Source organism: Dictyostelium discoideum, assembly GCF_000004695.1.
Source record: "Dictyostelium discoideum AX4 chromosome 2 chromosome, whole genome shotgun sequence".
Taxonomy (NCBI): Eukaryota; Evosea; class Eumycetozoa; order Dictyosteliales; family Dictyosteliaceae; genus Dictyostelium; species Dictyostelium discoideum.
Window position 1 is genome coordinate 7,172,442 of NC_007088.5, and position 21,113 is coordinate 7,193,554.

The 21,113-nt window shown below is 20.7% G+C and overlaps 10 protein-coding genes, 1 non-coding gene and 1 pseudogene across 11 annotated transcripts; 7 read left to right on the top strand and 5 right to left on the bottom strand.

The window, feature by feature from the left end:
• Window positions 1-252: 252 nt before the first annotated feature.
• Window positions 253-896, top strand: DDB_G0276731 (hypothetical protein; the record flags this gene model as incomplete). Its single annotated transcript, XM_637912.1, has 2 exons — window positions 253-286; window positions 322-896. The coding sequence occupies 2 exons, from the start codon at window positions 253-255 to the stop codon at window positions 894-896; spliced, it is 609 nt and encodes a 202-aa protein (XP_643004.1).
• Window positions 897-1,539: 643 nt separating this feature from the next.
• Window positions 1,540-2,226, top strand: DDB_G0276729 (hypothetical protein; the record flags this gene model as incomplete). Its single annotated transcript, XM_637913.1, has 2 exons — window positions 1,540-1,570; window positions 1,667-2,226. 2 exons carry the CDS (start codon window positions 1,540-1,542, stop codon window positions 2,224-2,226), a joined length of 591 nt encoding a protein of 196 aa, XP_643005.1.
• Window positions 2,227-3,105: 879 nt separating this feature from the next.
• Window positions 3,106-3,237, top strand: DDB_G0276727 (hypothetical protein; the record flags this gene model as incomplete). The annotated part of the gene is made up of 1 exon (XM_637914.1): window positions 3,106-3,237. The coding sequence occupies one exon, from the start codon at window positions 3,106-3,108 to the stop codon at window positions 3,235-3,237; it is 132 nt and encodes a 43-aa protein (XP_643006.1).
• A 277-nt stretch (window positions 3,238-3,514) lies between these two features.
• DDB_G0276725 (hypothetical protein) lies at window positions 3,515-3,825 on the top strand (the record flags this gene model as incomplete). The annotated part of the gene is made up of 2 exons (XM_637915.1): window positions 3,515-3,549; window positions 3,624-3,825. The coding sequence occupies 2 exons, from the start codon at window positions 3,515-3,517 to the stop codon at window positions 3,823-3,825; spliced, it is 237 nt and encodes a 78-aa protein (XP_643007.1).
• Window positions 3,826-4,326: 501 nt separating this feature from the next.
• sigH (transmembrane protein) lies at window positions 4,327-4,814 on the bottom strand (the record flags this gene model as incomplete). Its single annotated transcript, XM_001134589.1, has 4 exons — window positions 4,327-4,364; window positions 4,476-4,537; window positions 4,656-4,707; window positions 4,790-4,814. The coding sequence occupies 4 exons, from the start codon at window positions 4,812-4,814 to the stop codon at window positions 4,327-4,329; spliced, it is 177 nt and encodes a 58-aa protein (XP_001134589.1).
• A 1,880-nt stretch (window positions 4,815-6,694) lies between these two features.
• pldG (glycosylphosphatidylinositol phospholipase D) lies at window positions 6,695-9,768 on the top strand (the record flags this gene model as incomplete). The annotated part of the gene is made up of 3 exons (XM_637715.1): window positions 6,695-6,827; window positions 6,975-7,373; window positions 7,454-9,768. The coding sequence occupies 3 exons, from the start codon at window positions 6,695-6,697 to the stop codon at window positions 9,766-9,768; spliced, it is 2,847 nt and encodes a 948-aa protein (XP_642807.1).
• A 255-nt stretch (window positions 9,769-10,023) lies between these two features.
• Window positions 10,024-10,876, bottom strand: DDB_G0276921 (hypothetical protein; the record flags this gene model as incomplete). Its single annotated transcript, XM_637716.1, has 2 exons — window positions 10,024-10,399; window positions 10,482-10,876. 2 exons carry the CDS (start codon window positions 10,874-10,876, stop codon window positions 10,024-10,026), a joined length of 771 nt encoding a protein of 256 aa, XP_642808.1.
• Window positions 10,877-11,382: 506 nt separating this feature from the next.
• On the bottom strand, window positions 11,383-12,261 carry DDB_G0276923 (annotated as a pseudogene; the record flags this gene model as incomplete).
• Window positions 12,262-12,777: 516 nt separating this feature from the next.
• Window positions 12,778-13,663, bottom strand: DDB_G0276925 (hypothetical protein; the record flags this gene model as incomplete). Its single annotated transcript, XM_637718.1, has 2 exons — window positions 12,778-13,153; window positions 13,272-13,663. The coding sequence occupies 2 exons, from the start codon at window positions 13,661-13,663 to the stop codon at window positions 12,778-12,780; spliced, it is 768 nt and encodes a 255-aa protein (XP_642810.1).
• A 1,876-nt stretch (window positions 13,664-15,539) lies between these two features.
• On the top strand, window positions 15,540-15,613 carry tRNA-Phe-GAA-6. Its single transcript has one exon. It is a non-coding gene; the product is annotated as a tRNA-Phe (tRNA).
• Window positions 15,614-16,966: 1,353 nt separating this feature from the next.
• canA (calcineurin A) lies at window positions 16,967-19,292 on the top strand (the record flags this gene model as incomplete). Its single annotated transcript, XM_637719.1, has 4 exons — window positions 16,967-17,369; window positions 17,558-17,800; window positions 17,914-18,041; window positions 18,195-19,292. 4 exons carry the CDS (start codon window positions 16,967-16,969, stop codon window positions 19,290-19,292), a joined length of 1,872 nt encoding a protein of 623 aa, XP_642811.1.
• Window positions 19,293-19,481: 189 nt separating this feature from the next.
• On the bottom strand, window positions 19,482-20,220 carry DDB_G0276927 (hypothetical protein; the record flags this gene model as incomplete). The annotated part of the gene is made up of 3 exons (XM_637720.1): window positions 19,482-19,652; window positions 19,797-20,011; window positions 20,169-20,220. The coding sequence occupies 3 exons, from the start codon at window positions 20,218-20,220 to the stop codon at window positions 19,482-19,484; spliced, it is 438 nt and encodes a 145-aa protein (XP_642812.1).
• Between the last annotated feature and the right edge of the window lie 893 nt (window positions 20,221-21,113).

The window sequence follows — 21,113 nt, forward strand, 5'->3', positions numbered from 1 at the left end:
TATTTGAATTTTTTTTTTTTTTTTTAAACACCTTTTTTCATTTTTAAAAATTTCAAATAAAAAATGTTTCATATTAAAAATGAAAAAAGAGTGAAAATAAATTTATTTGTTTAATTTATTAACTTATTAATTTTTTTTTTTTAAAAAAAAAAGAAAAAGAAAAATCTATAAATTTGAAAATATAAATTAATGTTAATTAAAAAGAAACAAAACAAATATAAAAACAATTAAATATCTCAAAAAAGTTTTAAAATGACAAACAACAATAATAATTTAAATAAAGAAGGTTGGTAAAATAAAAAAAAAAAATAAAAAGAATAGTAATAAATAAAAAATATAAAATTATTAATAATTCTTTTTTTTTTTACTTAGTTAATAACTTAGAAAAAGAAGCAGTATCAGCATATGATAACACAAAAGAAGCAACAATCAATGCATATAATGCAACAACAAATGCAATGAGTGATGGTATGAAATATGTTAGTGATTCATTATCATCAGCAGCTGAAGTAACAAAAGATGCAACAATCAATATGTATAATGCAACAACTAACGCAGTGAGTGATGGTTATGAATCTTTAAAATCAAAAACAAATGAATTAATTGACAATACTCAAAATGAAAATAAAAATTTAAAAGATGGTACTTCAAAGAAAATCGAAGAATTAAAAGATGAATCAAGTGAAGTAAAAGATAATATTAAAGAAAAAGGCGAAGAACTAGTTGAAGATGCTAAAGATGCTGCTCATAATGCTTCAAATAAATTAAATAACGCTAAAGATCAAGTTTCTGATAAAATGGATAATGTAAAAGATGATTTATCAAATAAATACGATGAAACAAAAAAAGAAGCCGCTCACAAACTTAATCAAGCTTCAAATAAAATTGATCAATAAAAATTTATTTTAAATAAAATCAATAAAAATTAATTTTAAATAAAATAAAAAAATAATAATATAATTAAATAATTTGTTTTATTTGTTTGAAATAGAAAATCAAATAAATTTTTATTTTTTTAAAATATGCCTCTAATGAAGAATACTTCCACAGAGGAAATGAATAAATGTTTAAATATTTCAAATTTTGATAGAAGATTGATAAAATTCTGCCTCGACTATAATTAATTTTAATTGAAAAAAAAAAAAGTGTTAAGGTTATTTTTTTTTTTTTTTTTTTTTTTTTTTTTAACAAATCTTTTATAATTAAAATAGATATTTTCTTCATTTAAATTTTGTTAATATTCAATAAAACCTTATTTTGAATTTAATTTAAAAGAAAAATGATTCTATTGAAATTTATTTATTTATTTTTAATTTTTTTTTTTTTTTTAAATTGAAATTATAAAAATAAAAAATTCAAATAAAAAAAAAATTCAGATAAAAAAAAAAAAAAAAAAAAAAATTTAATTTGTTTTTTATTTATTTATATATTTATTTGTTTTGGGAAGAAAACTATAAAAAGAATTTTTTTTTTTTTTTTATCAAATCAAAAATAAATCAAATAAATAGTAATATTACAAAATAATTAATATCATTCAAAATGACAAACAATGACAATATAAATAAAGAATGTAAGATTTTGGAAATAATAATATAAAAAAAAAAAAAACCATTAAAAAAAAAAAAAAAATAATTCTAACAATGTTATATAACATTTTTTTCCATAGCTACAAATTTTAAAAATGATGTAGTTACAGCATATGATAATTCATTAGATGCAATGAGTGATGGTATGAAATATGTTGGTGATTCGTTGTCATCAGCAGCCGAAGTAACAAAAGATAAAACAATTGAAATGTATCATAAAACAACTAATGCAATGAGTGATGGTTATGAATCATTAAAATCAAAAGCAAATGAATTAATTCACCATTCAAATGATGATGATGAAAGTCAACATGAAGATGGTGCTTCTAAAAAAGTTGAAGAATTAAAAGAGAAATCCAATCAAGTTAAAGATGATATTAAAAAGAAGGGTGAAGAATTAAAAGAGAAATCAATAGATGTTAAAAATGAAATAAAGGATAATTTAAAAGAAAAAGGTGAGGAACTAGTTGACGATGCTAAAGATGCTGCTCATAAAGCTTCAAATAAGATGAATGGTGTTAAAGATAATTTATCAGAAAAGATGGACGATATTAAATCTGATATGTCTGATAAATATAAAGATGTAAAAAAAGAAACTGCTAATAAATTAAATCAAACTGCTAATAAAATTGATCAATAATAATTTTTAAGACTTTTTATTAATATTGATTAATTTATTTATCATTTAATTATAAAATTTGATTTTATTTATTAAATTTAATAATATTTTTTATATTTGAAAGTTTATTAAAAAACATTAATGATTCATTTGCTTGGTAATCTATTTAATCACTAATCCTTTTAGTTTATGAACCACCACCATGACTATTATCTGTCCCATGCCAAAATTAATATGGCTGCTGAAATTAATATGATAATTTTGGCATGGGACTTATGTCTGCTAGAATTACCATATTAATTTCGGCAACCATATTAATTTTGGCATGCACAGACCAACTATTTTAGGCTAAAATTAATATGGCTGCCGAAATTAATATGGTAATTTTGGGCACAGAAAAATAAAAAAAAAACTCAAAGTCATTTAATTAATAATAATAATCATCTCAAATATAAAAGAATTAAAAATAATAATAAAAAAAAACTCATGGGATTAATTATAGTAACAATACTGACGACAAGAATAATTATAAAATAAAAAAAAAAAAAAAAAATCTTTTTTTATCTTTTTATTTTTATTTCTTATTTATTTTCATGTGTTCTAAAAAAGTGGTGGTTTAAAACAATTTATTTAATTTTAAACTGTATGATTGTTTAAACAATTTCGAAATAAGTTTCTTTAATTTCTGTATTTCTTTTTTTTATTTTATTTTATTTCATTTCATTCTATTTTTTTTTTTTTTTTTTTTTTTTTTATTTTTTTATTTTTTATTTTTTTTTTAATTATTTTAATTAATTTAATTATATAATGATTTAATAATAAAAAATTAATATTTAGAAAAGTGACTGATTGAGATACCTGCGTTATTTTGCTTGATTAACAAAAAAAAGAATCCAAAATATGGTCCACAGTAAAAACAATAAATTAAATAATCAACTTTCTGCAACAGAAATTGAAAAAAATAATAATAATAAATTAAAAAAACTTTTGAAAAAATATGAAGAAGATGTAAATTTTACAAATAGATTATAAATTTCATGTGTCCAATAAATTTGGTATTATGAAATTGTAAAATTTACATCTTCGTCATATTTTTTCAAAAGTTTTTTTAATTTATTATTATTATTTTTTTCAATTTCTGTTGCAGAAAGTTGATTATTTAATTTATTGTTTTTACTTTTTTTTTTTAAATTATTAACCACAACCAATTCTTAATTAATTTTATATTTTTTTTTATTATTTTTTTTTTTTGATAAATTAAATTCAAAAAATATTTATAAAAAAAAAAAAAAAAAAAATTAAAAAAAAAATGGTAAAAACATCAATATATGTAGGAGGTTTAAAGTAATTATTTCTATTTTTATTTTTTTAAAAAAAAAAAGTATAAATAATTTACTCTTTTTTTTTAAAAATTTAAGTTCTCATATTTCTAAAGAAATTTTAAAAACAAAGTTTTCAGTGTATGGTGAAATACAATCACTTGTTTTTGTAAAAGGTAAGGAAACAGGAATATCAGAAGGTTATGCATATATTGAATATAATAATAAAGAAGATGCTGTGAAAGCAATAGATGATTTAAACGACCAACCATTTGAGGGTAATCATTTAGAATTATTTTAGAAATTATCTAAAAAAAAAGAAATAAAATATGAAAAATAAAAAAATAAAAATTTTTAAACTTTATCTAATTCATTTTTTATTAAAACAATTCCTTTTCTTTTAAAAAAATATAAAATAAAAAATATTTTTTATTATGAAAATAAAAAAGCAGAATTAAATTAAAACATAAAATAATTATTTAAAAAAAAACAAGGAATTTAATTTTTTTTTTTTTTTTTTAATAATTTTAAATTGGTTTTTATTTGTTAGATTATATAAAATAAAAAATTGAATAAATAACTATAAAATGACTTTCTGGATATAATAAAAAATAATCATTATTAAACCAATTTGTTTGATTACATCTTTAGATTTGTACTTTTTATTTTAGAAAAAAGAACAACCTATTACAGATAAAATTTTTTTTTTTTTATAATTTTTTTTTTTTTTATTTTTTTATTTTTTTATTTTTTTTTTAAATAAAAAGGAATCAGTTTATTGAACCGTTATATCCTTTTTTGTTTAATTGTGTTTTAAAATTACCCAGAGCGCATGGATTACTATAGTTGGTGAAAAAAAAAAAAAAAAAAAAAAAAAGAAAAAGAAAAAAGGGCCGAAATTAATAAATTTTCTTAATGAGTAATAATATAAATAATAATGAATTACATAACCACCTGGAATCCAACCAAGAATCCATAAAATAATATTGACCCAGAAAACTACTGCGCATCCTCTTTAAAAATTTAAAAAAAAAAAAATTTAAAAAAAAAAAAAAAAATTATTTCAAATATTAATATTTTTTTAAACATTTAAAAAATTACTTGGAAATTGAAATATTAAAAAATAATTACCTTCTAATGAAAACAGCTAAAGGTGGGATAATGATACATAAAATGATCATACCTATTTTTTAAATTAAATAAATAATGTTAATATCCTACATTTTAAATTTTTATTTTTATTTTTTTTATTTTTTTTTACATACCAACTTGTCTTGAACCTTCTGACATTTTTTTTTTTATATATATGAAATTTAAATATAATTTATATTTAAATCTAGGAATAATTATAATTTAAAAAATACTAGTTTGAAATGAAGAAATGCTTTGAGTTTAAATAGTTTTTTTAAAAAATCTTAAAATACAAAAAAGGTAAAAAAAAAAAAAAATAGTAAAAATAAAATAAAATAAAAATAAAATTAAAAAATGTTTTTATTTTTTTTTAATTTATTTTTATTTTATTTTTGGTAGTAGAAAGCACACTAATCGTTCATTGAACATCTTTTTTTTTGATAAATTATTAATTGTAAAATTTTAATTATTTTAAATTAAATTTAATTCATTTTAAAAAAAACTTTTTCAATTTCAATCTACAAATGTGTGGTTATAACAAAGTTTAATGTTCAAATAAATTCACCAAGTATGTTCGAAAAAAAAAAAAAATATTTGAATAATTTTTTTTTTTAAAATTAAATTAACATAAAAAAAAAAAAAAAAAAAACTAACTTAAATTAGGAAATAATAATGATCCGACGTCATTATATATTTTTCTAAAAACTTGAATATTTAGGTGTTTTTATTTATTTTTTTTTTTTTTAATTATTTATTATTTTTTTTTTAATTATTTTTTTTTTTTTATTTATTTATTTTTTTATTTTATTTTTTTTCTAAAAAAAAAAAGTTGGAACAATGTGAAAAATAATAATAACATTTTGTATTACATACAATAATTTATTTGTAAAACTTTTTTTTTTTTTTAAATATTTTAAAAAAAGTTTTAATTAATTTCAGAATAAAAAAAAAAAAAAAAAAAAATCTAATTTTAGGATCAAATTTCAAACTATTTTTATACTTGTGTGAATCTCTCAAGAGTTTTAAAGACCAAACAAAACACAATGGTAACAAAAGAAATTTAGACAAAACTATCTATTTTTTTTTTAATCATCTATAAAATAAATAGAAAAAAAAAAAAAAAAAAAGAAAAATATTAGTAATAATAAAAATAATAAAATTTATAATGGTAATAAAAAAAAAAATAAATAAATGTGCTAATAAAAAATTAAAAATAACCCCACGTGCTAATAACAACTGGGGGTTCTTTTTTTTTCTTTTTTTCCATATCTATCTTCGAAAAAAGTTTCGAAATTGTTTTTTTTTAATAATTAAAAAACAAACACTGTTTTTTTTTTTTTTTTTTTTTTTAGAAAAAAAAATAAAAATAAAATAATAAAAAAAAATAAAAATTAAAAAAAATTAAAAAAAAATACACTCTTAACCTTTACAACCTTTATAAAAATAGCCAAATATTTTATTAATTATAATAATAATTTTTAACAATATTTATATAACATCCAATTTTTTTTGATATTTTATAATAAAAGTTGATTTATCATGTACAATTAAGGAAATTGAAAATAAAAATAAACAATAATTTGAAATTTAAATTTAAATTTAAATTTTTTTTTTTTTTTTTTTTTTTTTTTAATAATCTATTAATATTCTTTATTTCAACACACTCACACACTTTTTAATTATTTTTTTTTTTATTAAATAAAAAAAAAAAATAAAAAAGAAAAAAAAAAAAACCAAAAAAAAAAACCCAAAATTACTCTCTTTTTCTTTCTATGTTAACTATATTGCTATAATTATCGTTGTGAACACAACATTTTCCTTTTATTTATTTATTTTTTTTTTCTGTAAATAATAACAATATAAAATAACTGTACATAATTTAATTTAATAAACTCCTTGTATAAAATAAAAACAATAATAATAATAATATAATAAAAATAATTAATAAATAATTTTAATAATAATTAACAAACTATAAATAAAAAAATAAATAAATAAGTAAAAAAATAAAAAAATAAATTAATAATATAATAAATAAAATGAAAAATAAAATAATTTTATTATGGTTGTTATTAATAGTGATCCTATGTACAATTTCAAATGTAAAAGGATGTGGTATGACAACACATAATACAGTGGCAAGAAGAGCATATAACTTCTCAAGTTTTGATGGTAACTATTAATGTTAATAAAAATAATGGGGAAATCAAAAACTAATTTATTTTTTTTATTTTTTATTTTTTATTTTTTTTATTTTTTTATTTTTTATTTTTTTTTATTATTTTCTTTTTTTTCTTTTTTTATTTTTTTTTAAAATAGGTTTTGAACAATATCAAAAATATGTTTCAGAGAATTTTGATGTATTTGATGCAGGTGCAGCATTCCCAGATTTTGGATATGATTGTGGTGGATTAGCAAATGAATCAGAAGCAGCACATTGGCCACCATTTTTAAGAGCAGCAACTAAATACTTATTAGAAACTTATCCCCAACCATGGAGTTTGGATGGTATTAGATTAGCAGTATTTCTTTTAGGTGTAACTTCACATCAAATTGCTGATATTTCATGGCATTCAATTGGTGGTATTCAACAAGGTTTAATTCGTGCTATGGCAGGTCAAGATTTTAATGGTACTTATGAATTAGCTCATGGCAATGCTGATGAAGGTGGTGAATTTGAATTAGCTTATAATTATGATTTATCTTGGTTATCTGATAGTAAGTATAATATATATATATATATATATTAAATATTTAGCATTTATATTAATTATTATTATTATTATTATAAAATTTAGAATGGTATGTGCCAATTACAGATATAAAGAATATTTTTCATTCAATGAATTATCCAAGAGTTGATGATGAAAATTTATTAAGATGTAATGCAATATTGTATGCTGGTGCAATGGGTGTTAAGATTGGTGGTAGATTTTTCTATCCTGAAATTGCAAAGAAATCACCATTCTTGGTTGACCATTATCAAGATTATTTCATTGGTGGTTTGGATGATATGTCAATTTGGACATCATATTGTTGGCCAGTATTAATGGGTTGGATGGATGGCGAAGATATTGGTGATTTTTGTTTTATTCAACCTGATCCAAATAATGATGATGACAATCAACATTTACGTTTACATCATAAACATTCAATATTAAAAAATGGTTCAAAAATTAAAGAAGCATTATCAAAATCAATTTTAAATGAAATGAAAATTACAAATAATGGTAAAGGTGTAACTTTTTCATTACCAAATTCAATGGAAAAAGCAATTAATCAAGTTTTAAATAAATTTAATCAAAATCCAATTGGCACATTATTAGAAAAATATTTACCAAATTTATTTAATAATAAAAATAAATTTTATCAAGAAAATGAAAATGAACAATATAATCATGATGAGGAGGAATTAAATATTATTGATATTGATATTGATATTGAAGAAGAAGAACAAGAAGAAGAAGAAGATAAACCAATTAGAATGTTATCAAAGAATAATAATTTTAAAAATTATGAATATTTAAATGATAAAAAGAAATCATCATCGTCAAAATTAAAAAATAAATCTAAAAAGAATATAATTAAATTAAATTCAGATTCAAATGATTTAGGAACTAATTTTACAACTATTTATGGTCAAAATATGTATTCTTATTTTGGTAAAGATATTAGAAGCAAAGATTTGAATGGTGATGGATTTGATGATTTAATTATATCATCACCAGGTTTTGGTGTGCCAGGTTCAATGCAAACTGGTTGTGTTTATTATATCATTTCAAATGGAAGTAGTGTTACAATTGATGGTGGTAGTGGTTTCACATCAGAGTTTGATATTGATCAAGTTGCAACTGGTAAACTTTGTGGTAATGAAACTCATGCAAAATTTGGGTGGAATATTGATGTATTAGATTTTAATTTAGATGGTATTTTTGATATTATTATTGGTGCACCATCTTCATCCAATGCAAATCTACAATATTTAGGTATGATATATATTTATCTTGGTGAAAAGAACAACCCTGCTGGTGAATGGAGTACAGAATCTGATTTACCAAGTATAACCATTCAAGGTATTGAATATGCTGATACTATTGGTACAGTTTTAAGAGTTGCCGATTGTAATGCCGATTCAAATGCAGATTTAATACTTGGTTCACCACATTCTGCTGGTGGTGGTACTCAACGTGGAACAGTTCAAATATTTTATTCATCAAAAAAGAGAATCTCTGGTATTCCAATTAGTTTAAATGATGCAGATTATTATGGACATGGTGAAGTTGATTATGAATGGTTTGGTTATGAAATTAAGGTTGCAGGTCAAGGTGATAGTTCAACATTGTTGGTTGGTTCACCAAATTATCATGATGAAGAGACAGCAATTGTGAATATTGGTAAAATCACATCGTTCCCATATAATGTAAATTTAAATTCCTTTGATTTAAATCCAAAGTTTGTTATGGTTGGTGTTAATAAAAATGATAAACTTGGCTATAGTTATAATATGGTAAATGGCTCTTTATTTGGTTTGGATAATGTCAATGATATTATGGTACTTTCATTACCAACGAGAGGATTTGGTGATGATTTCGACCAAGTTGGTGAGGTGGTATTAATTGATATCGATAATCTATCAGGTTTCGTCGAGATTAAGAATGTAAATCTTTTACTCTCTATTAAAGGTACAACCAAATATTCAAGATTTGGTGAAAGTTTATTAATTGGTAAATTAGAATCAACTGATGAATTTGCTCGTCTATTCGTTGGTGCTCCATTATGGACCGATTCAATCGATACTGGTCCTGGTTGTGTTTTCACTTTCTTACCAAATCAACACCTTACAAATGATCCTGCAGTTTTAAAACAAAATATAATTAATAATACACCAGTGGTTATCTATGATTCAACTCATAGTATCAAAACTTTTAGAATTGACGATGACAGTGGTAGTAGTGGTGGTAGATCATTCAATAATAAAAGAAAAGATAGTAGATTCGGTTTTAGAATACTTTTATCCGATTTTAATAATGATGGTAAAAATGATTTAATAGTTAGTGCCGATCGTGATTCTTCAAAAATATTAGAAGGTGGATCAATTAATATATTTCAATAATTGGAAAAAAACATATATACATTATTATTAACAATAATAATAATAATAATAATAATAATAATAATAATAATAATAATAATAATAATAATAATAATAATAATAATAATAATAATAATAATAATAAAATAATAGGGAAAATCAAATACAATTGTAAATTAAATATTTAAATAAATTTTTTTTTTTTTTTTTTTATTTTTTTATTTCTTTAAACAATAATTGATAAATTTTGTTTGTAGATAATTATTTTTAAATTGTTTAAAGATTACAAAATACTTGTTGATTAAATTCTTGACAATATTGGACACCGGTTTTAAAAAATTCGGAATAGGTATATCTAATACAATTGTTTTGATTGTGAGAGTAGTATTGATCAAAGTTTGTAGAATTACAAGTTACTTGATATGCTGTACTTTCACTAGTTAATAAGCATCTATTAATTGGTGTATATCTAATTGTTGTAAATGTTTGTTTCCAATTACCACCACATTCTCCTGTATAATCAAATACAACTAATGTATCTTTTGGAATTACAATTTCTGACGAATCAATAATAGTATATATATATGACCCTGATAATTTACAATCCATTACACATTCATCAATTTTAAAATGTTCAATACTGTAAAAGGTTCTATATTATTATGAATTTTATATTAATATCATTATTATTATTTATTATTATTATTTTTTATTATTATTATTAAGAAACTTACTGGCATCTATCTTCTGTATATGCAGTTTTTGAAATTGTACCATTGGCATAATCTACTCTGTAGATGTAATAATAATAATTATCATTATCCATTAAAAGGCACTCACCGACTACAACGAATAATTCATTTTCAATTTCACTGTTATCACAATCTTGAATTGATGATGACCAACTTGCAGATTGAGAATTACCACCATCAATATTACCTAAATTTAACATTCTTTCGTCTGTTGCAAAACTACCTGTTGACATTGGTCCTAAACCACTGGAATCAGAATCTCTACAACGATATTGATCATATTGGAATGTCTTTATTGAAATTACTGATTCACCACTAGATAAATAAAAATTATTTACTGAAACTAATATTAAAACTAAAAATGTTAAAAATTTCATTTTTTATTTCTATCGATTATAAAATGATTTCTTTTTTTTTAATTTATACTTGCCTTAATAAAAAAAAAAAAAAAAAAAAAAAATTTAAACCGTAAATTATTTCCCACCAAGCGATAAAAGACGACCTTTTTTTATTTTTTAAAAAATTTAAATTTTAACATTTTAATAAAAAAAAATATCTCCGGGCTCAATTTTTTTTTTTTTATTAAGGCAAGTATAAATTATTAATAAAAAAAAAAAAAAAAAAAAAAGGAAATTTACAAAAACTTTTACAACAACCTCTTTTTTTATTAACATTATCACCAAAACAATAAAAATTTATAAAATGGCTACCTTAAAAGATAAGAAAAAAAAAAAAAAAAAAAAAAATGGTAACAAAAAATCGGGCATGTGTCTCGTTAGGAAATTGCAGGCGCTCTTTAAATATTTTAAGTAGTAGCGTAATAATAGTATAATATAATTTTTATTTTTATTTTTATTTTTTTATTTTAAAAATAATTATATAATTAAATATTACAAAATACTTGTTGATTGAATTCAGCACAATATTGAACACCAGTTTTATGTTCCATATCAGAATAATATCTAATACAATTGTTTTGATTGTATGAGTAGTATTGATTAAAGTTTGTAGAATTACAAGTTACTTGATATGCTGTACTTTCACTAGTTAATAAGCATCTATTAATTGGTGTATATCTAATTGTTGTAAATGTTTGATTCCAATTAACACCACATTCTCCTGTATAATCAAATACAACTAATGTATCTTTTGGAATTACAATCTCTGACGAATCAATAATAGTATATATATATGACCCTGATAATTTACAATCCATTACACATTCATCAATTTTAAAATGTTCAATACTGTAAAAGTTTCTATAATATATAATGATAATGTTTTTATATTAATATCATTATTATTATTATTTATTATTATTTTTACTATTATTATTATTATTATTATTATTTTTAATAAGAAACTTACTGGCATCTATCTTCTGTATATCCAGTTTTTGAAATTGTACCATTGGCATAATCAATTCTGTAGATGTAATAATAAAAGTCATCATTATCCAATAAAAGACATTCACCAACTACAATGAATAATTCATTTTCAATTTCACTGTTATCACAATCTTGAATTGATGATGACCAACTTGCAGATTGAGAATTACCACCATCAATATTACCTAAATTTAACATTCTTTCGTCTGTTGCAAAACTACCTGTTGACATTGGTCCTAAACCACTGGAATCATCATTTCTACAACGATATTGATCATATTGGAATGTCTTTATTGAAATTACTGATTCACCACTAGAAAAATAAAAATTATTATTGAAACCAATATTAAAACTAAAAATGTTAAAAATTTCATTTTTTATTTCTATCGATTATAAAATGATTTCTTTTTTTTTTTTTTTTATTTATACTCACCTTTATAAAAAAATAAAAAAAAAAAATTAAACCCGAAATTTCTATTATTTCCAACCTACAACCAAACAGATAAGACGGAAAAGGTGACCTTTTTAAAAAATTAAATTGTTAGGGATAAAAATTGAACTCATAATTTCCGAGCCAAATTTTTTAACAAAAAAAAAAAAATTACAAAAACTTTTCCTTTTTCAACCATTGCCCAAAACTTTTTTATCAAAGTTAAAAATCCCATTTCAATTAATGATCACTATTCAAAAAAAAAATATTCATTTAATACCAATTTATAAGGAGTTATACAAAACTTATATAGATAATTTTTTTTTAAAAAAAAAAAAAAACAAAAACAAATATTAAAAGATAATTTCGGACACTATTTAGTGGAGCGTAAAATATAATTTAATTTTTTATTATTTTTTTATTTTTTATTTTTTTAAAAATAATTAAAATAATTATATAATTAAACATTACAAAATGCTTGTTGATTGAATTCTTTACAATATTGAACACCAGTTCTGTGTTCGATTTCAGAACTATATCTAATACAATTGTTTTGATTGTAAGAGTAGAATTCATTAAAGTTTGTAGAATTACAAGTTATTTGATATGCAGTATTTTCACCGGTTAATAAGCATCTATTAATTGGTGTATATCTAATTGTTGTAAAAGTTTGTTTCCAATTACCACTACATTCTCCTGTATAATCGAATACAACTAATGTATTTTTTGGAATTACAATTTCTGATGAATCAATAATAGTAAATAAATATGGTCCTGATAATTTACAATCCTTTACACATTCATCAATTTTGAAATGTTCAACTCTGGAAAAGGTTCTGTTTTTTATTATATTTATTATTATTATTTTATTAATATTATTTTTATTATTATTATTTTTTATTTTATTATTATTATTATTATTATTATTATTAATATTATTAATAAGAAACTTACTCGCATCTATCATCTGAATATGCAGTTTTTGAAATTGTACCATTGGTATAATCAACTCTGTAGGTGTAGTAATAATAATAATCACCATCCATTGGGAGACATTCACCGACTACAACGAAAAATTCATTTTCAATTTCACTGTTATCACAATCTTCAACTGATGATGACCAACTTGCAGATTGAGAATTACCACCATCAATATTACCTAAATTTAAAATTCTTTCGTCTGTTGCAAAACTACCTGTTGACATTGGTCCTAAACCACTGGAATCATCTCTACAACGATATTGATCATATTGGAATGTCTTTATTGAAATTACTGATTTACCACTAGATAAATAAAAATTATTTATTGAAACCAATATTAAAACTAAAAATGTTAAAAATTTCATTTTTTTTTTTTTTTTTTTTTTTGTATTGATATAAAAAGAAAAGAGGTTATTAAAATTAAATGAAAAAAAAAAAAAAAAAAATTGAATTTTCAAAAAAAAAAAAAAAATCACAAAAAAAAAAAACCATCAAAAAAATCACGAAAAACCATCAAAAAAAAAAATCATTAAAAATCCAATAATGACGAATCTTTTTGATATTTATAAACGCGTTTTTTTAGGTAATTTTTCTTTATTTTTTCTTTTTCTTTTTTTTTTTTTAAAAAAAAAATAATGGCTTTTTTAATATTAATATCATTATTGTAAAATATTATTTGCAAATATTAGATTCTTTTAATTATAAAAAAAAAAAAAAAAAAAAAAATAAAAAATAATTCGTTTAACTTTACTTTCAACCAATTTTTATTTTTAATAATTCTAATATATTTATAAATAATTATTTTTCATTCAATCAAGATTTCAAAAAAAAAAAAAAAAAAAAAAAAAAAAAAAAAAAAAAAAAAAAAAAAAAAAAAAAACTAAATTGATTGTTTAAAAGGTGACAATTATTGGTTTGAAAAATTTGATTTTTTTTTTTTGTTTAGTTGGATAGCTCAAATGGTTGGATAAATTTGATTTTTTTTTTTGAATTGGATAACGCAATTATTAGTTGCTTCTCCTTGGATGCTAGATCTCATTTTATTAGTAGTGTTTTTTACAGGGTCTCCAAAAGAGGGTTAGTTTACTTTTTTTTTTTTTTTTTTTTTTTTTTTTGAATTTTTTTTTTTTTTTTTTTTTTTGAATTTTGAATTGTATTATTACTTTTGATTAAAATATCTTTTTTGTCCAAACTTTTTTCTAAATCTTTTTTTATTTTATCGTCGGCTTCATGATTGATGTTTATGACATATTTGAATTGTTTTTTTTTTATTTGAGTTTTGTCTACAATTTCGCTTTTTTTTTGTGGGCATTTGCATTGCTTAATATTTGTGGTGTTGTTTGTAATTTTCATCTTATTTTCTTTCTATTTTTTTTATTTTACTTTAAAAAGTTAAGATTTATGAATGGTATTTAATTGTTTTATTGATTTTGAGGCTGGTTTTGTCTCCATAGTCTTTCTCCTTTCTTTTGTTGCTCGTATTATGGTATTATTAATTCAATGATTACCATGTTGTGATAAGATTTTTAATTTGATTCCTTAAATAGTTTGTTTTTTTCGATCTGATTATTTTTTTCTTTTTCTTGAAACCATAGTTTGTTTTTCCAGCTTAGCAAAATTTTCAAAACCAAACAAAAAATAAATTACAATAAAGTAAAAAGATGGCTTTTTAAAATAGTTCATTTATTTATTAATTTATTTGTTTTATAAGTCTTTTTATATGAAAAATGAAATAATCAAAAAAAGAGATTATTTGTTTTTTCTATCTGATTGAAGGATAAATTTTATTTTTTTTTGAATGGAATAACGCAATTTTTAGTTGCTTCTTCTTGAGATATATCTCATTTTATTAATTTTATTATTACAGGTGCCTTTTTAGGTTGTATGGTTTTTTTTTTTTTTTTTTTTTTTTTTTTTTTTTTTTTAAAGTTGGGTGTAGAGTGTGTTTAGTGATGTAATATATTTGTTGAGGTTTGATGGTAGTGCTACTGTGAGTAGTGGTGAGTTCCAATGTTTGCTAAATCTTTCGAGTTGTAGGGAGATGATGTTTTTGAATTTTTTTATTTGGTTGCTTTTTTTTCTTGTCTGATTAGTTTGCATATGTTGTTTTTTGTTCTATCCCAGGCTGTTGTTTGAGTTTTCTTTAGTTCGTGTGCTAGTAGTTGTTTTCTTAAGTTTTTGAGTGTTATTCCTTCAGGAGAAATTTTATAAATATTTCTAATTTAATTTTAAAAAATATAAGCCTTAGTAGCTCAGTTGGTACGAGCGTGAGACTGAAGATCTTAAGGTCGCTGGTTCGATCCCGGCCTGAGGCAAAATTTCCTATTATCTTTAAGCAGATCGCTGGTTCGAATCCAGGGTTAGAGGCAGTGTTCCGACTGGGGAGGAGACAATTAGTCACACTTATGAATTCTCAAAAATAACAAAACAATAAACAAAATCATACCTATAATACCTTTCCACATGAAAAAAGACCATAAAGTTAACATAGACTACATTCATTCAAAATTTGATGAATCACTTTTTGAATGGTGTTATAAATCATTGGATTATCATCAAAAGACACACTTTGAATTTGTAACAAAAAGCGATTACAGTAAACAAATTAAAAATATTAAAAATCAAAGACTACTGTATAATAAAATAAACACATGATATTTAAATCTTGTAGTAAATTTTTTTTTTTTTTTTTTTCAGATATTAATTAATTATTTGCAACTCTTTATTTTTATTAAATAATTATAATAATAATTATAGCTATAAAAATAATTCACTGTATTTAAAAATTAAAACTCTTTATTTTACATTTTAAAAATAAAATTCATTAAAAAACTATTAATTAATGATTGTTTCTTTTAATGAATAAAAAAAAAAGAGTTCAAAGCGTTTTGAAAAAAAAAAAAAAAAAAAAAACAATTCTTATTTTTATATTTTTATTCATTCCTCATTTTTTTTTTTTTTTTTTTTTTTTTTTTTTTTTTTTTTTTTGGTAAGCAAAATATTTCTCTTAAAAAAAAAAATTTCAAAAAAAAAAAAAAATAAATCCTAAAAACCAAGGATACCAAAAATGGATCAAAATAAATAAAAAAAATAAATAAAGAAAAATAAAAAAAGGTAAAAAAAGTAATCATCGATGATCAAACAAACAAAGGGGTGTTTTAAAAAAAAAAAAAAATATTATTTATTTATTATTTTTTTAAATTTTTTAAATAAAATAAATAAAATAAAAATTAATTAAAAAAAAAACAAAACAATTTTTTAATGAAAGTCTAATATTTGAAAAAAAAAAAAAAAAAAAAAAAAAAATTTTGAAAATTGAAATGATAAAAAAAAAAAAAAATTGAAAATTTTAAACAACACCCCCAACCACCATCTCAAAAAAAAAAATTATCCTTTTTTATTTTTATTATTTTTTTTTTTTTTTTTTTATCATTTTTATAAATAAATATTCATAAATAAAAAAAAAAAAAAAAAACCAACATCAATTTTTTTTTTATTTTATTTTATATATATTTTTTTTTTTGTACATAGTTATCTATTATATATTTATATATATATACATAAAAAATCATATAAATTAATATATATAAAAAAAATAAATTAAATTAAAATTAAATAAAAATAAAAAAATAAAAAAAATAAAAAATAAAATAAAATAAAAAAAGGGGATGAGTACTAATAATAATAAAGCACCAACATCACAATCAAGTGATAAAAGTGCGACAACAGAATCAAAGTTAAATGATAATGAAAATACAGAAACAGAAACCAAAACAGATGAAAACAATGAAGAAAAACCAAAGATGACATTGAAACCACCACAACCAAAAATTGAAAATAAGGTATCAACCATTGATAGAGTTGTACCAAGTGTAAAATATCCAAAATCTTTACCTCTTCCACATGATGTTTTATTCAATGAAGATAAAACTATAAATTTACCAAAGTTACAAGAACATTTCTTTGCAGAAGGTAGATTAAATCATGACGATGTTATTGAAATCGTTAAAATGGCAGCTGAAATTTTAGAAAAAGAACCAACTTTAATTCAAGTTGAAGCACCAATTACAGGTAATATCTTTTTTTTTAAAAATTTTATTTTTTCATATTTTTTTTTAAAAAAAAAAAAAAAAAAAAAATTGAGATATCTAACAATTAAATCTTTTTATTTTTATTTTCTATTTTTATTTTTTATTAAATCACAAAAATAAAAAAAAAAAATAAAAAATAAAAATATTTTTATATATATATAATTTTAGTATGTGGTGATACTCATGGTCAATTTTATGATTTAATTAAAATATTTGAAAATGATATTGGTGGTAACCCAGCAAATACAAATTATTTGTTTTTAGGTGATTATGTTGACAGAGGTTATTTTTCAATGGAAGTCATCATTTATCTCTATGCTTGTAAAATTAATTATCCAAATACTTTCTTCCTCTTGAGAGGTAATCACGAATGTAGACATTTAACAGAATATTTCACTTTTAAAGAAGAATGTAATTATCTAACCTAATTCTTTCATTTATCAATAACCAATCAAAAAAACAATTCTCAGAGAATTAATTTAATGTATTAATAAATTCTATTTTTTTTTAAATTTTATTTTTAGGTTTACATAAATATTCAGAAGAAGTTTATGATTTCATTACAGAATCATTCAATGCATTACCATTAGCAGCTTTAATGAATGGTAAATTCCTTTGTATTCATGGTGGTTTATCACCTGATATTAAAACTGTATGTATATTATTTTTCAGTCAGTCAGTCAATTAATTAATTAAAATATAAAATATTAATTTTTTATTGTTATTATTATTATTATTATTATTATTATTATTATTATTATTATTATTATTATTATTATTATTATTATTATTATTATTATTTTAGTTAGATGATATTGCAAATATTGATAGATTTAAAGAACCACCATCATCAGGACCAATGTGTGATTTATTATGGTCAGACCCAATGGAAGAGTTTTCACCAGAGATTAGAGAACATTTTGTACCAAATGATGTTAGAGGTTGTTCATATTTATATAGTTATAGAGCAGTTTGTTCATTCCTTCAAAAGAATAAGTTATTATCAGTGATTAGAGCACATGAAGCACAGAATGCAGGTTATAAAATGCATTTACAAAATGATGCAACCGGATTCCCATCAGTGATAACATTATTCTCTGCACCAAATTATTTGGACGCCTACAACAACAAGGGTGCAGTATTACGTTATGAAAACAATGTTATGAACATTCGTCAATTCACCTGTTCACCTCATCCTTATTGGTTACCAAATTTCATGGATGTTTTCACTTGGTCAATGCCATTCGTTTCAGAGAAAGTAGCAGAGATGTTATTGGTTCTCTTGAATCTTTGCAATGATGAAGAGGCTGAAAAGAATGAAAATGCTCAAACCGTTAAAGACACCTCTGAAGAGGAGAAAAGAAGACAAATGCTTCGTGCCAAAGTTAAATCTGTTAGTAAAATGATGAGAATGTTCTCTTTGTTAAGACAAGAGCGTGAAACCATCATGATGATCAAATCATTCTCTCCCTCTAGAAAGATTCCTCAAGGTTTATTAACCGAGGGTAAAGACGCCTTGAAAAAGGCTTTAGGTGACTTTGCTCAAGCTCGTAAAATGGATCTAATCAATGAAAAACGTCCACCAATCTTGGATAGAGTAAACTCTCGTGGTGAATTGCTAAGAATGAATAGTCGTGGTGAATTATTTAGAATTAACTCTAAAGGTGATCTTTTCCGTAGTAATAGTTATGCTGATTTAAAACCACCACAAGGTCCACAAGAAACTATTAAAATCACTGAATGTCATGAACAAAACATCACTACTAATAATATTAATCCAAATTCAATAACTACAAATGAAAATAATTCAAATGAACAATTACAACAACAACAACAACAGCAACAACAACAACAACCACCAACTACTACTTCAACAACAACCCAAACTGAAGTTGCTAAATAATAATTATAATATATTTTTATAATTTCCAAGAAGAAAAAAAAATATTTTAAAATAAAAAGATTTATATAAATAAAAAAAAAAAAGTTAAATAAAAGAATTATTATTATTAGTATTATTTCTTAAAATAAAATAATAAAAATATAATAATAATAAAGTAATTTTTAAAATTAAAAGAATAGAGAATTTAATTTATTTTGAAAAGAATTTTTGTAAATCTTGTAAATTTAAGGAAACTGATTTTGATTCGAAATTAATTAAATCCTTCTTTACATCTGCTGAAAATTCACTTTCCCAAGTCAAAAGGGTTTGATTTGATTCAGTAATACGAATTAATTTAATGGTGCTAATGTAGGCAGTAACCTAAAAAAAATTTTGTTTTTTTTTTTTTTTTTTTATTATTTAAAAAAAAAGAAAATAGTTAGTATAAATTAATTAAAACTTTTTTAATAATGTGTTAAAAAAAAAAAAAAAAAAAAAAAAAAAAATGTATAAAAATAATATTACTTCAGCAGTTTGTTCACTTTCAATTAATTCATAAATGATTTTATGTGAAAGATCAGAGAGTTCTAATAATCTTTGTTTATTGGTTTCACCAGTTTTCCACTTTAAAACACGGATGGCTCCAACAGTGGTTGGTGTTGAGTCACCTTCAATAATTGAACTTTCGATTACTGGGAAGATTTTTGATGGGAAATCGAAATTACGTAAAACATTCCATACTATTTTATTATTTAATTTTTTAATTTTTTTTTTTTTTTTATTATTATTTTTTTTAGTTTTAGATAGTTATTAATAACTTTAAATTTTCCTTTATATGTTTTTATTTTAATTATTTATCATAAAAAAAAAAAAAAAAAAAAAAAAAAATATATTTACCTTTGTCTATGTTTTCATTTAAAATTGCAGATTTTTGTACTCTTGTTGACATTGTGTTATTATTTGTGTGAAAAAAAAAAAAAAAAATAATAAAAATTAAAAATTTTAATAATGTGAAATTAAAAAAAAAAATTTAAAAAAAAAAAAAATAAAATAAAATTAAAATTAAATTAAATTTTAAAAGATTTGATGTTCATCCATTGCCATTTTTTATCAAAAGATTTTTTTTTTTTTTTTTTTTTTGATTGAACATTATATATCTTTTATTTTTTATGTATCTTTTATTTTTTTTTTATTGGTTCTTCCCCTCTGTTTTTTTTTTTTTAAAAAATTAAATATATTTTATTTATTTATTTATAACTTTATTTTATTTTAAATTCATTTTAAAATACAAATTTAATAATTATTCAAGAAAAAAAAAAAAAATAATAACAATTATCAATAATATTATTTTAAATTAACCCTATTATTCGCCATAAAAAAAAAAAAAAAAAAAAAAAAAAGATAATTATCCAAGAAAAAATAAATAAAAATAAAAACAATGTGATGGTTTTACAATAATTCATATGAATTTTTTCTATCAATCAAATTGCAACATTAATGAGTAAATCTACTTAAAAATAATACTGTTATTATCATTTACAAATTCTTATAAAAAAAATAAAAAAAAAAATTAAAATAATAAAAAAGAAAATGAATATTTAAAATAAAACCCACTACCACTAACCTATAAATAATTAAAATATTAATAACTACAAAAAAATAGAAAAAAAAAAAAAATAATAATAATATTAAAATAATAAAATTATCATACACAGAATAATTACTATGGGGAAAATTTAGTTTACAAATTTTTATTATTATTATTTAACCCATTTTTGTTTCTATGGAAGAATGTTTTTTTCCATATAATTTTGGAAGTGTGAGTTTGCGCAGTGTGTTAGT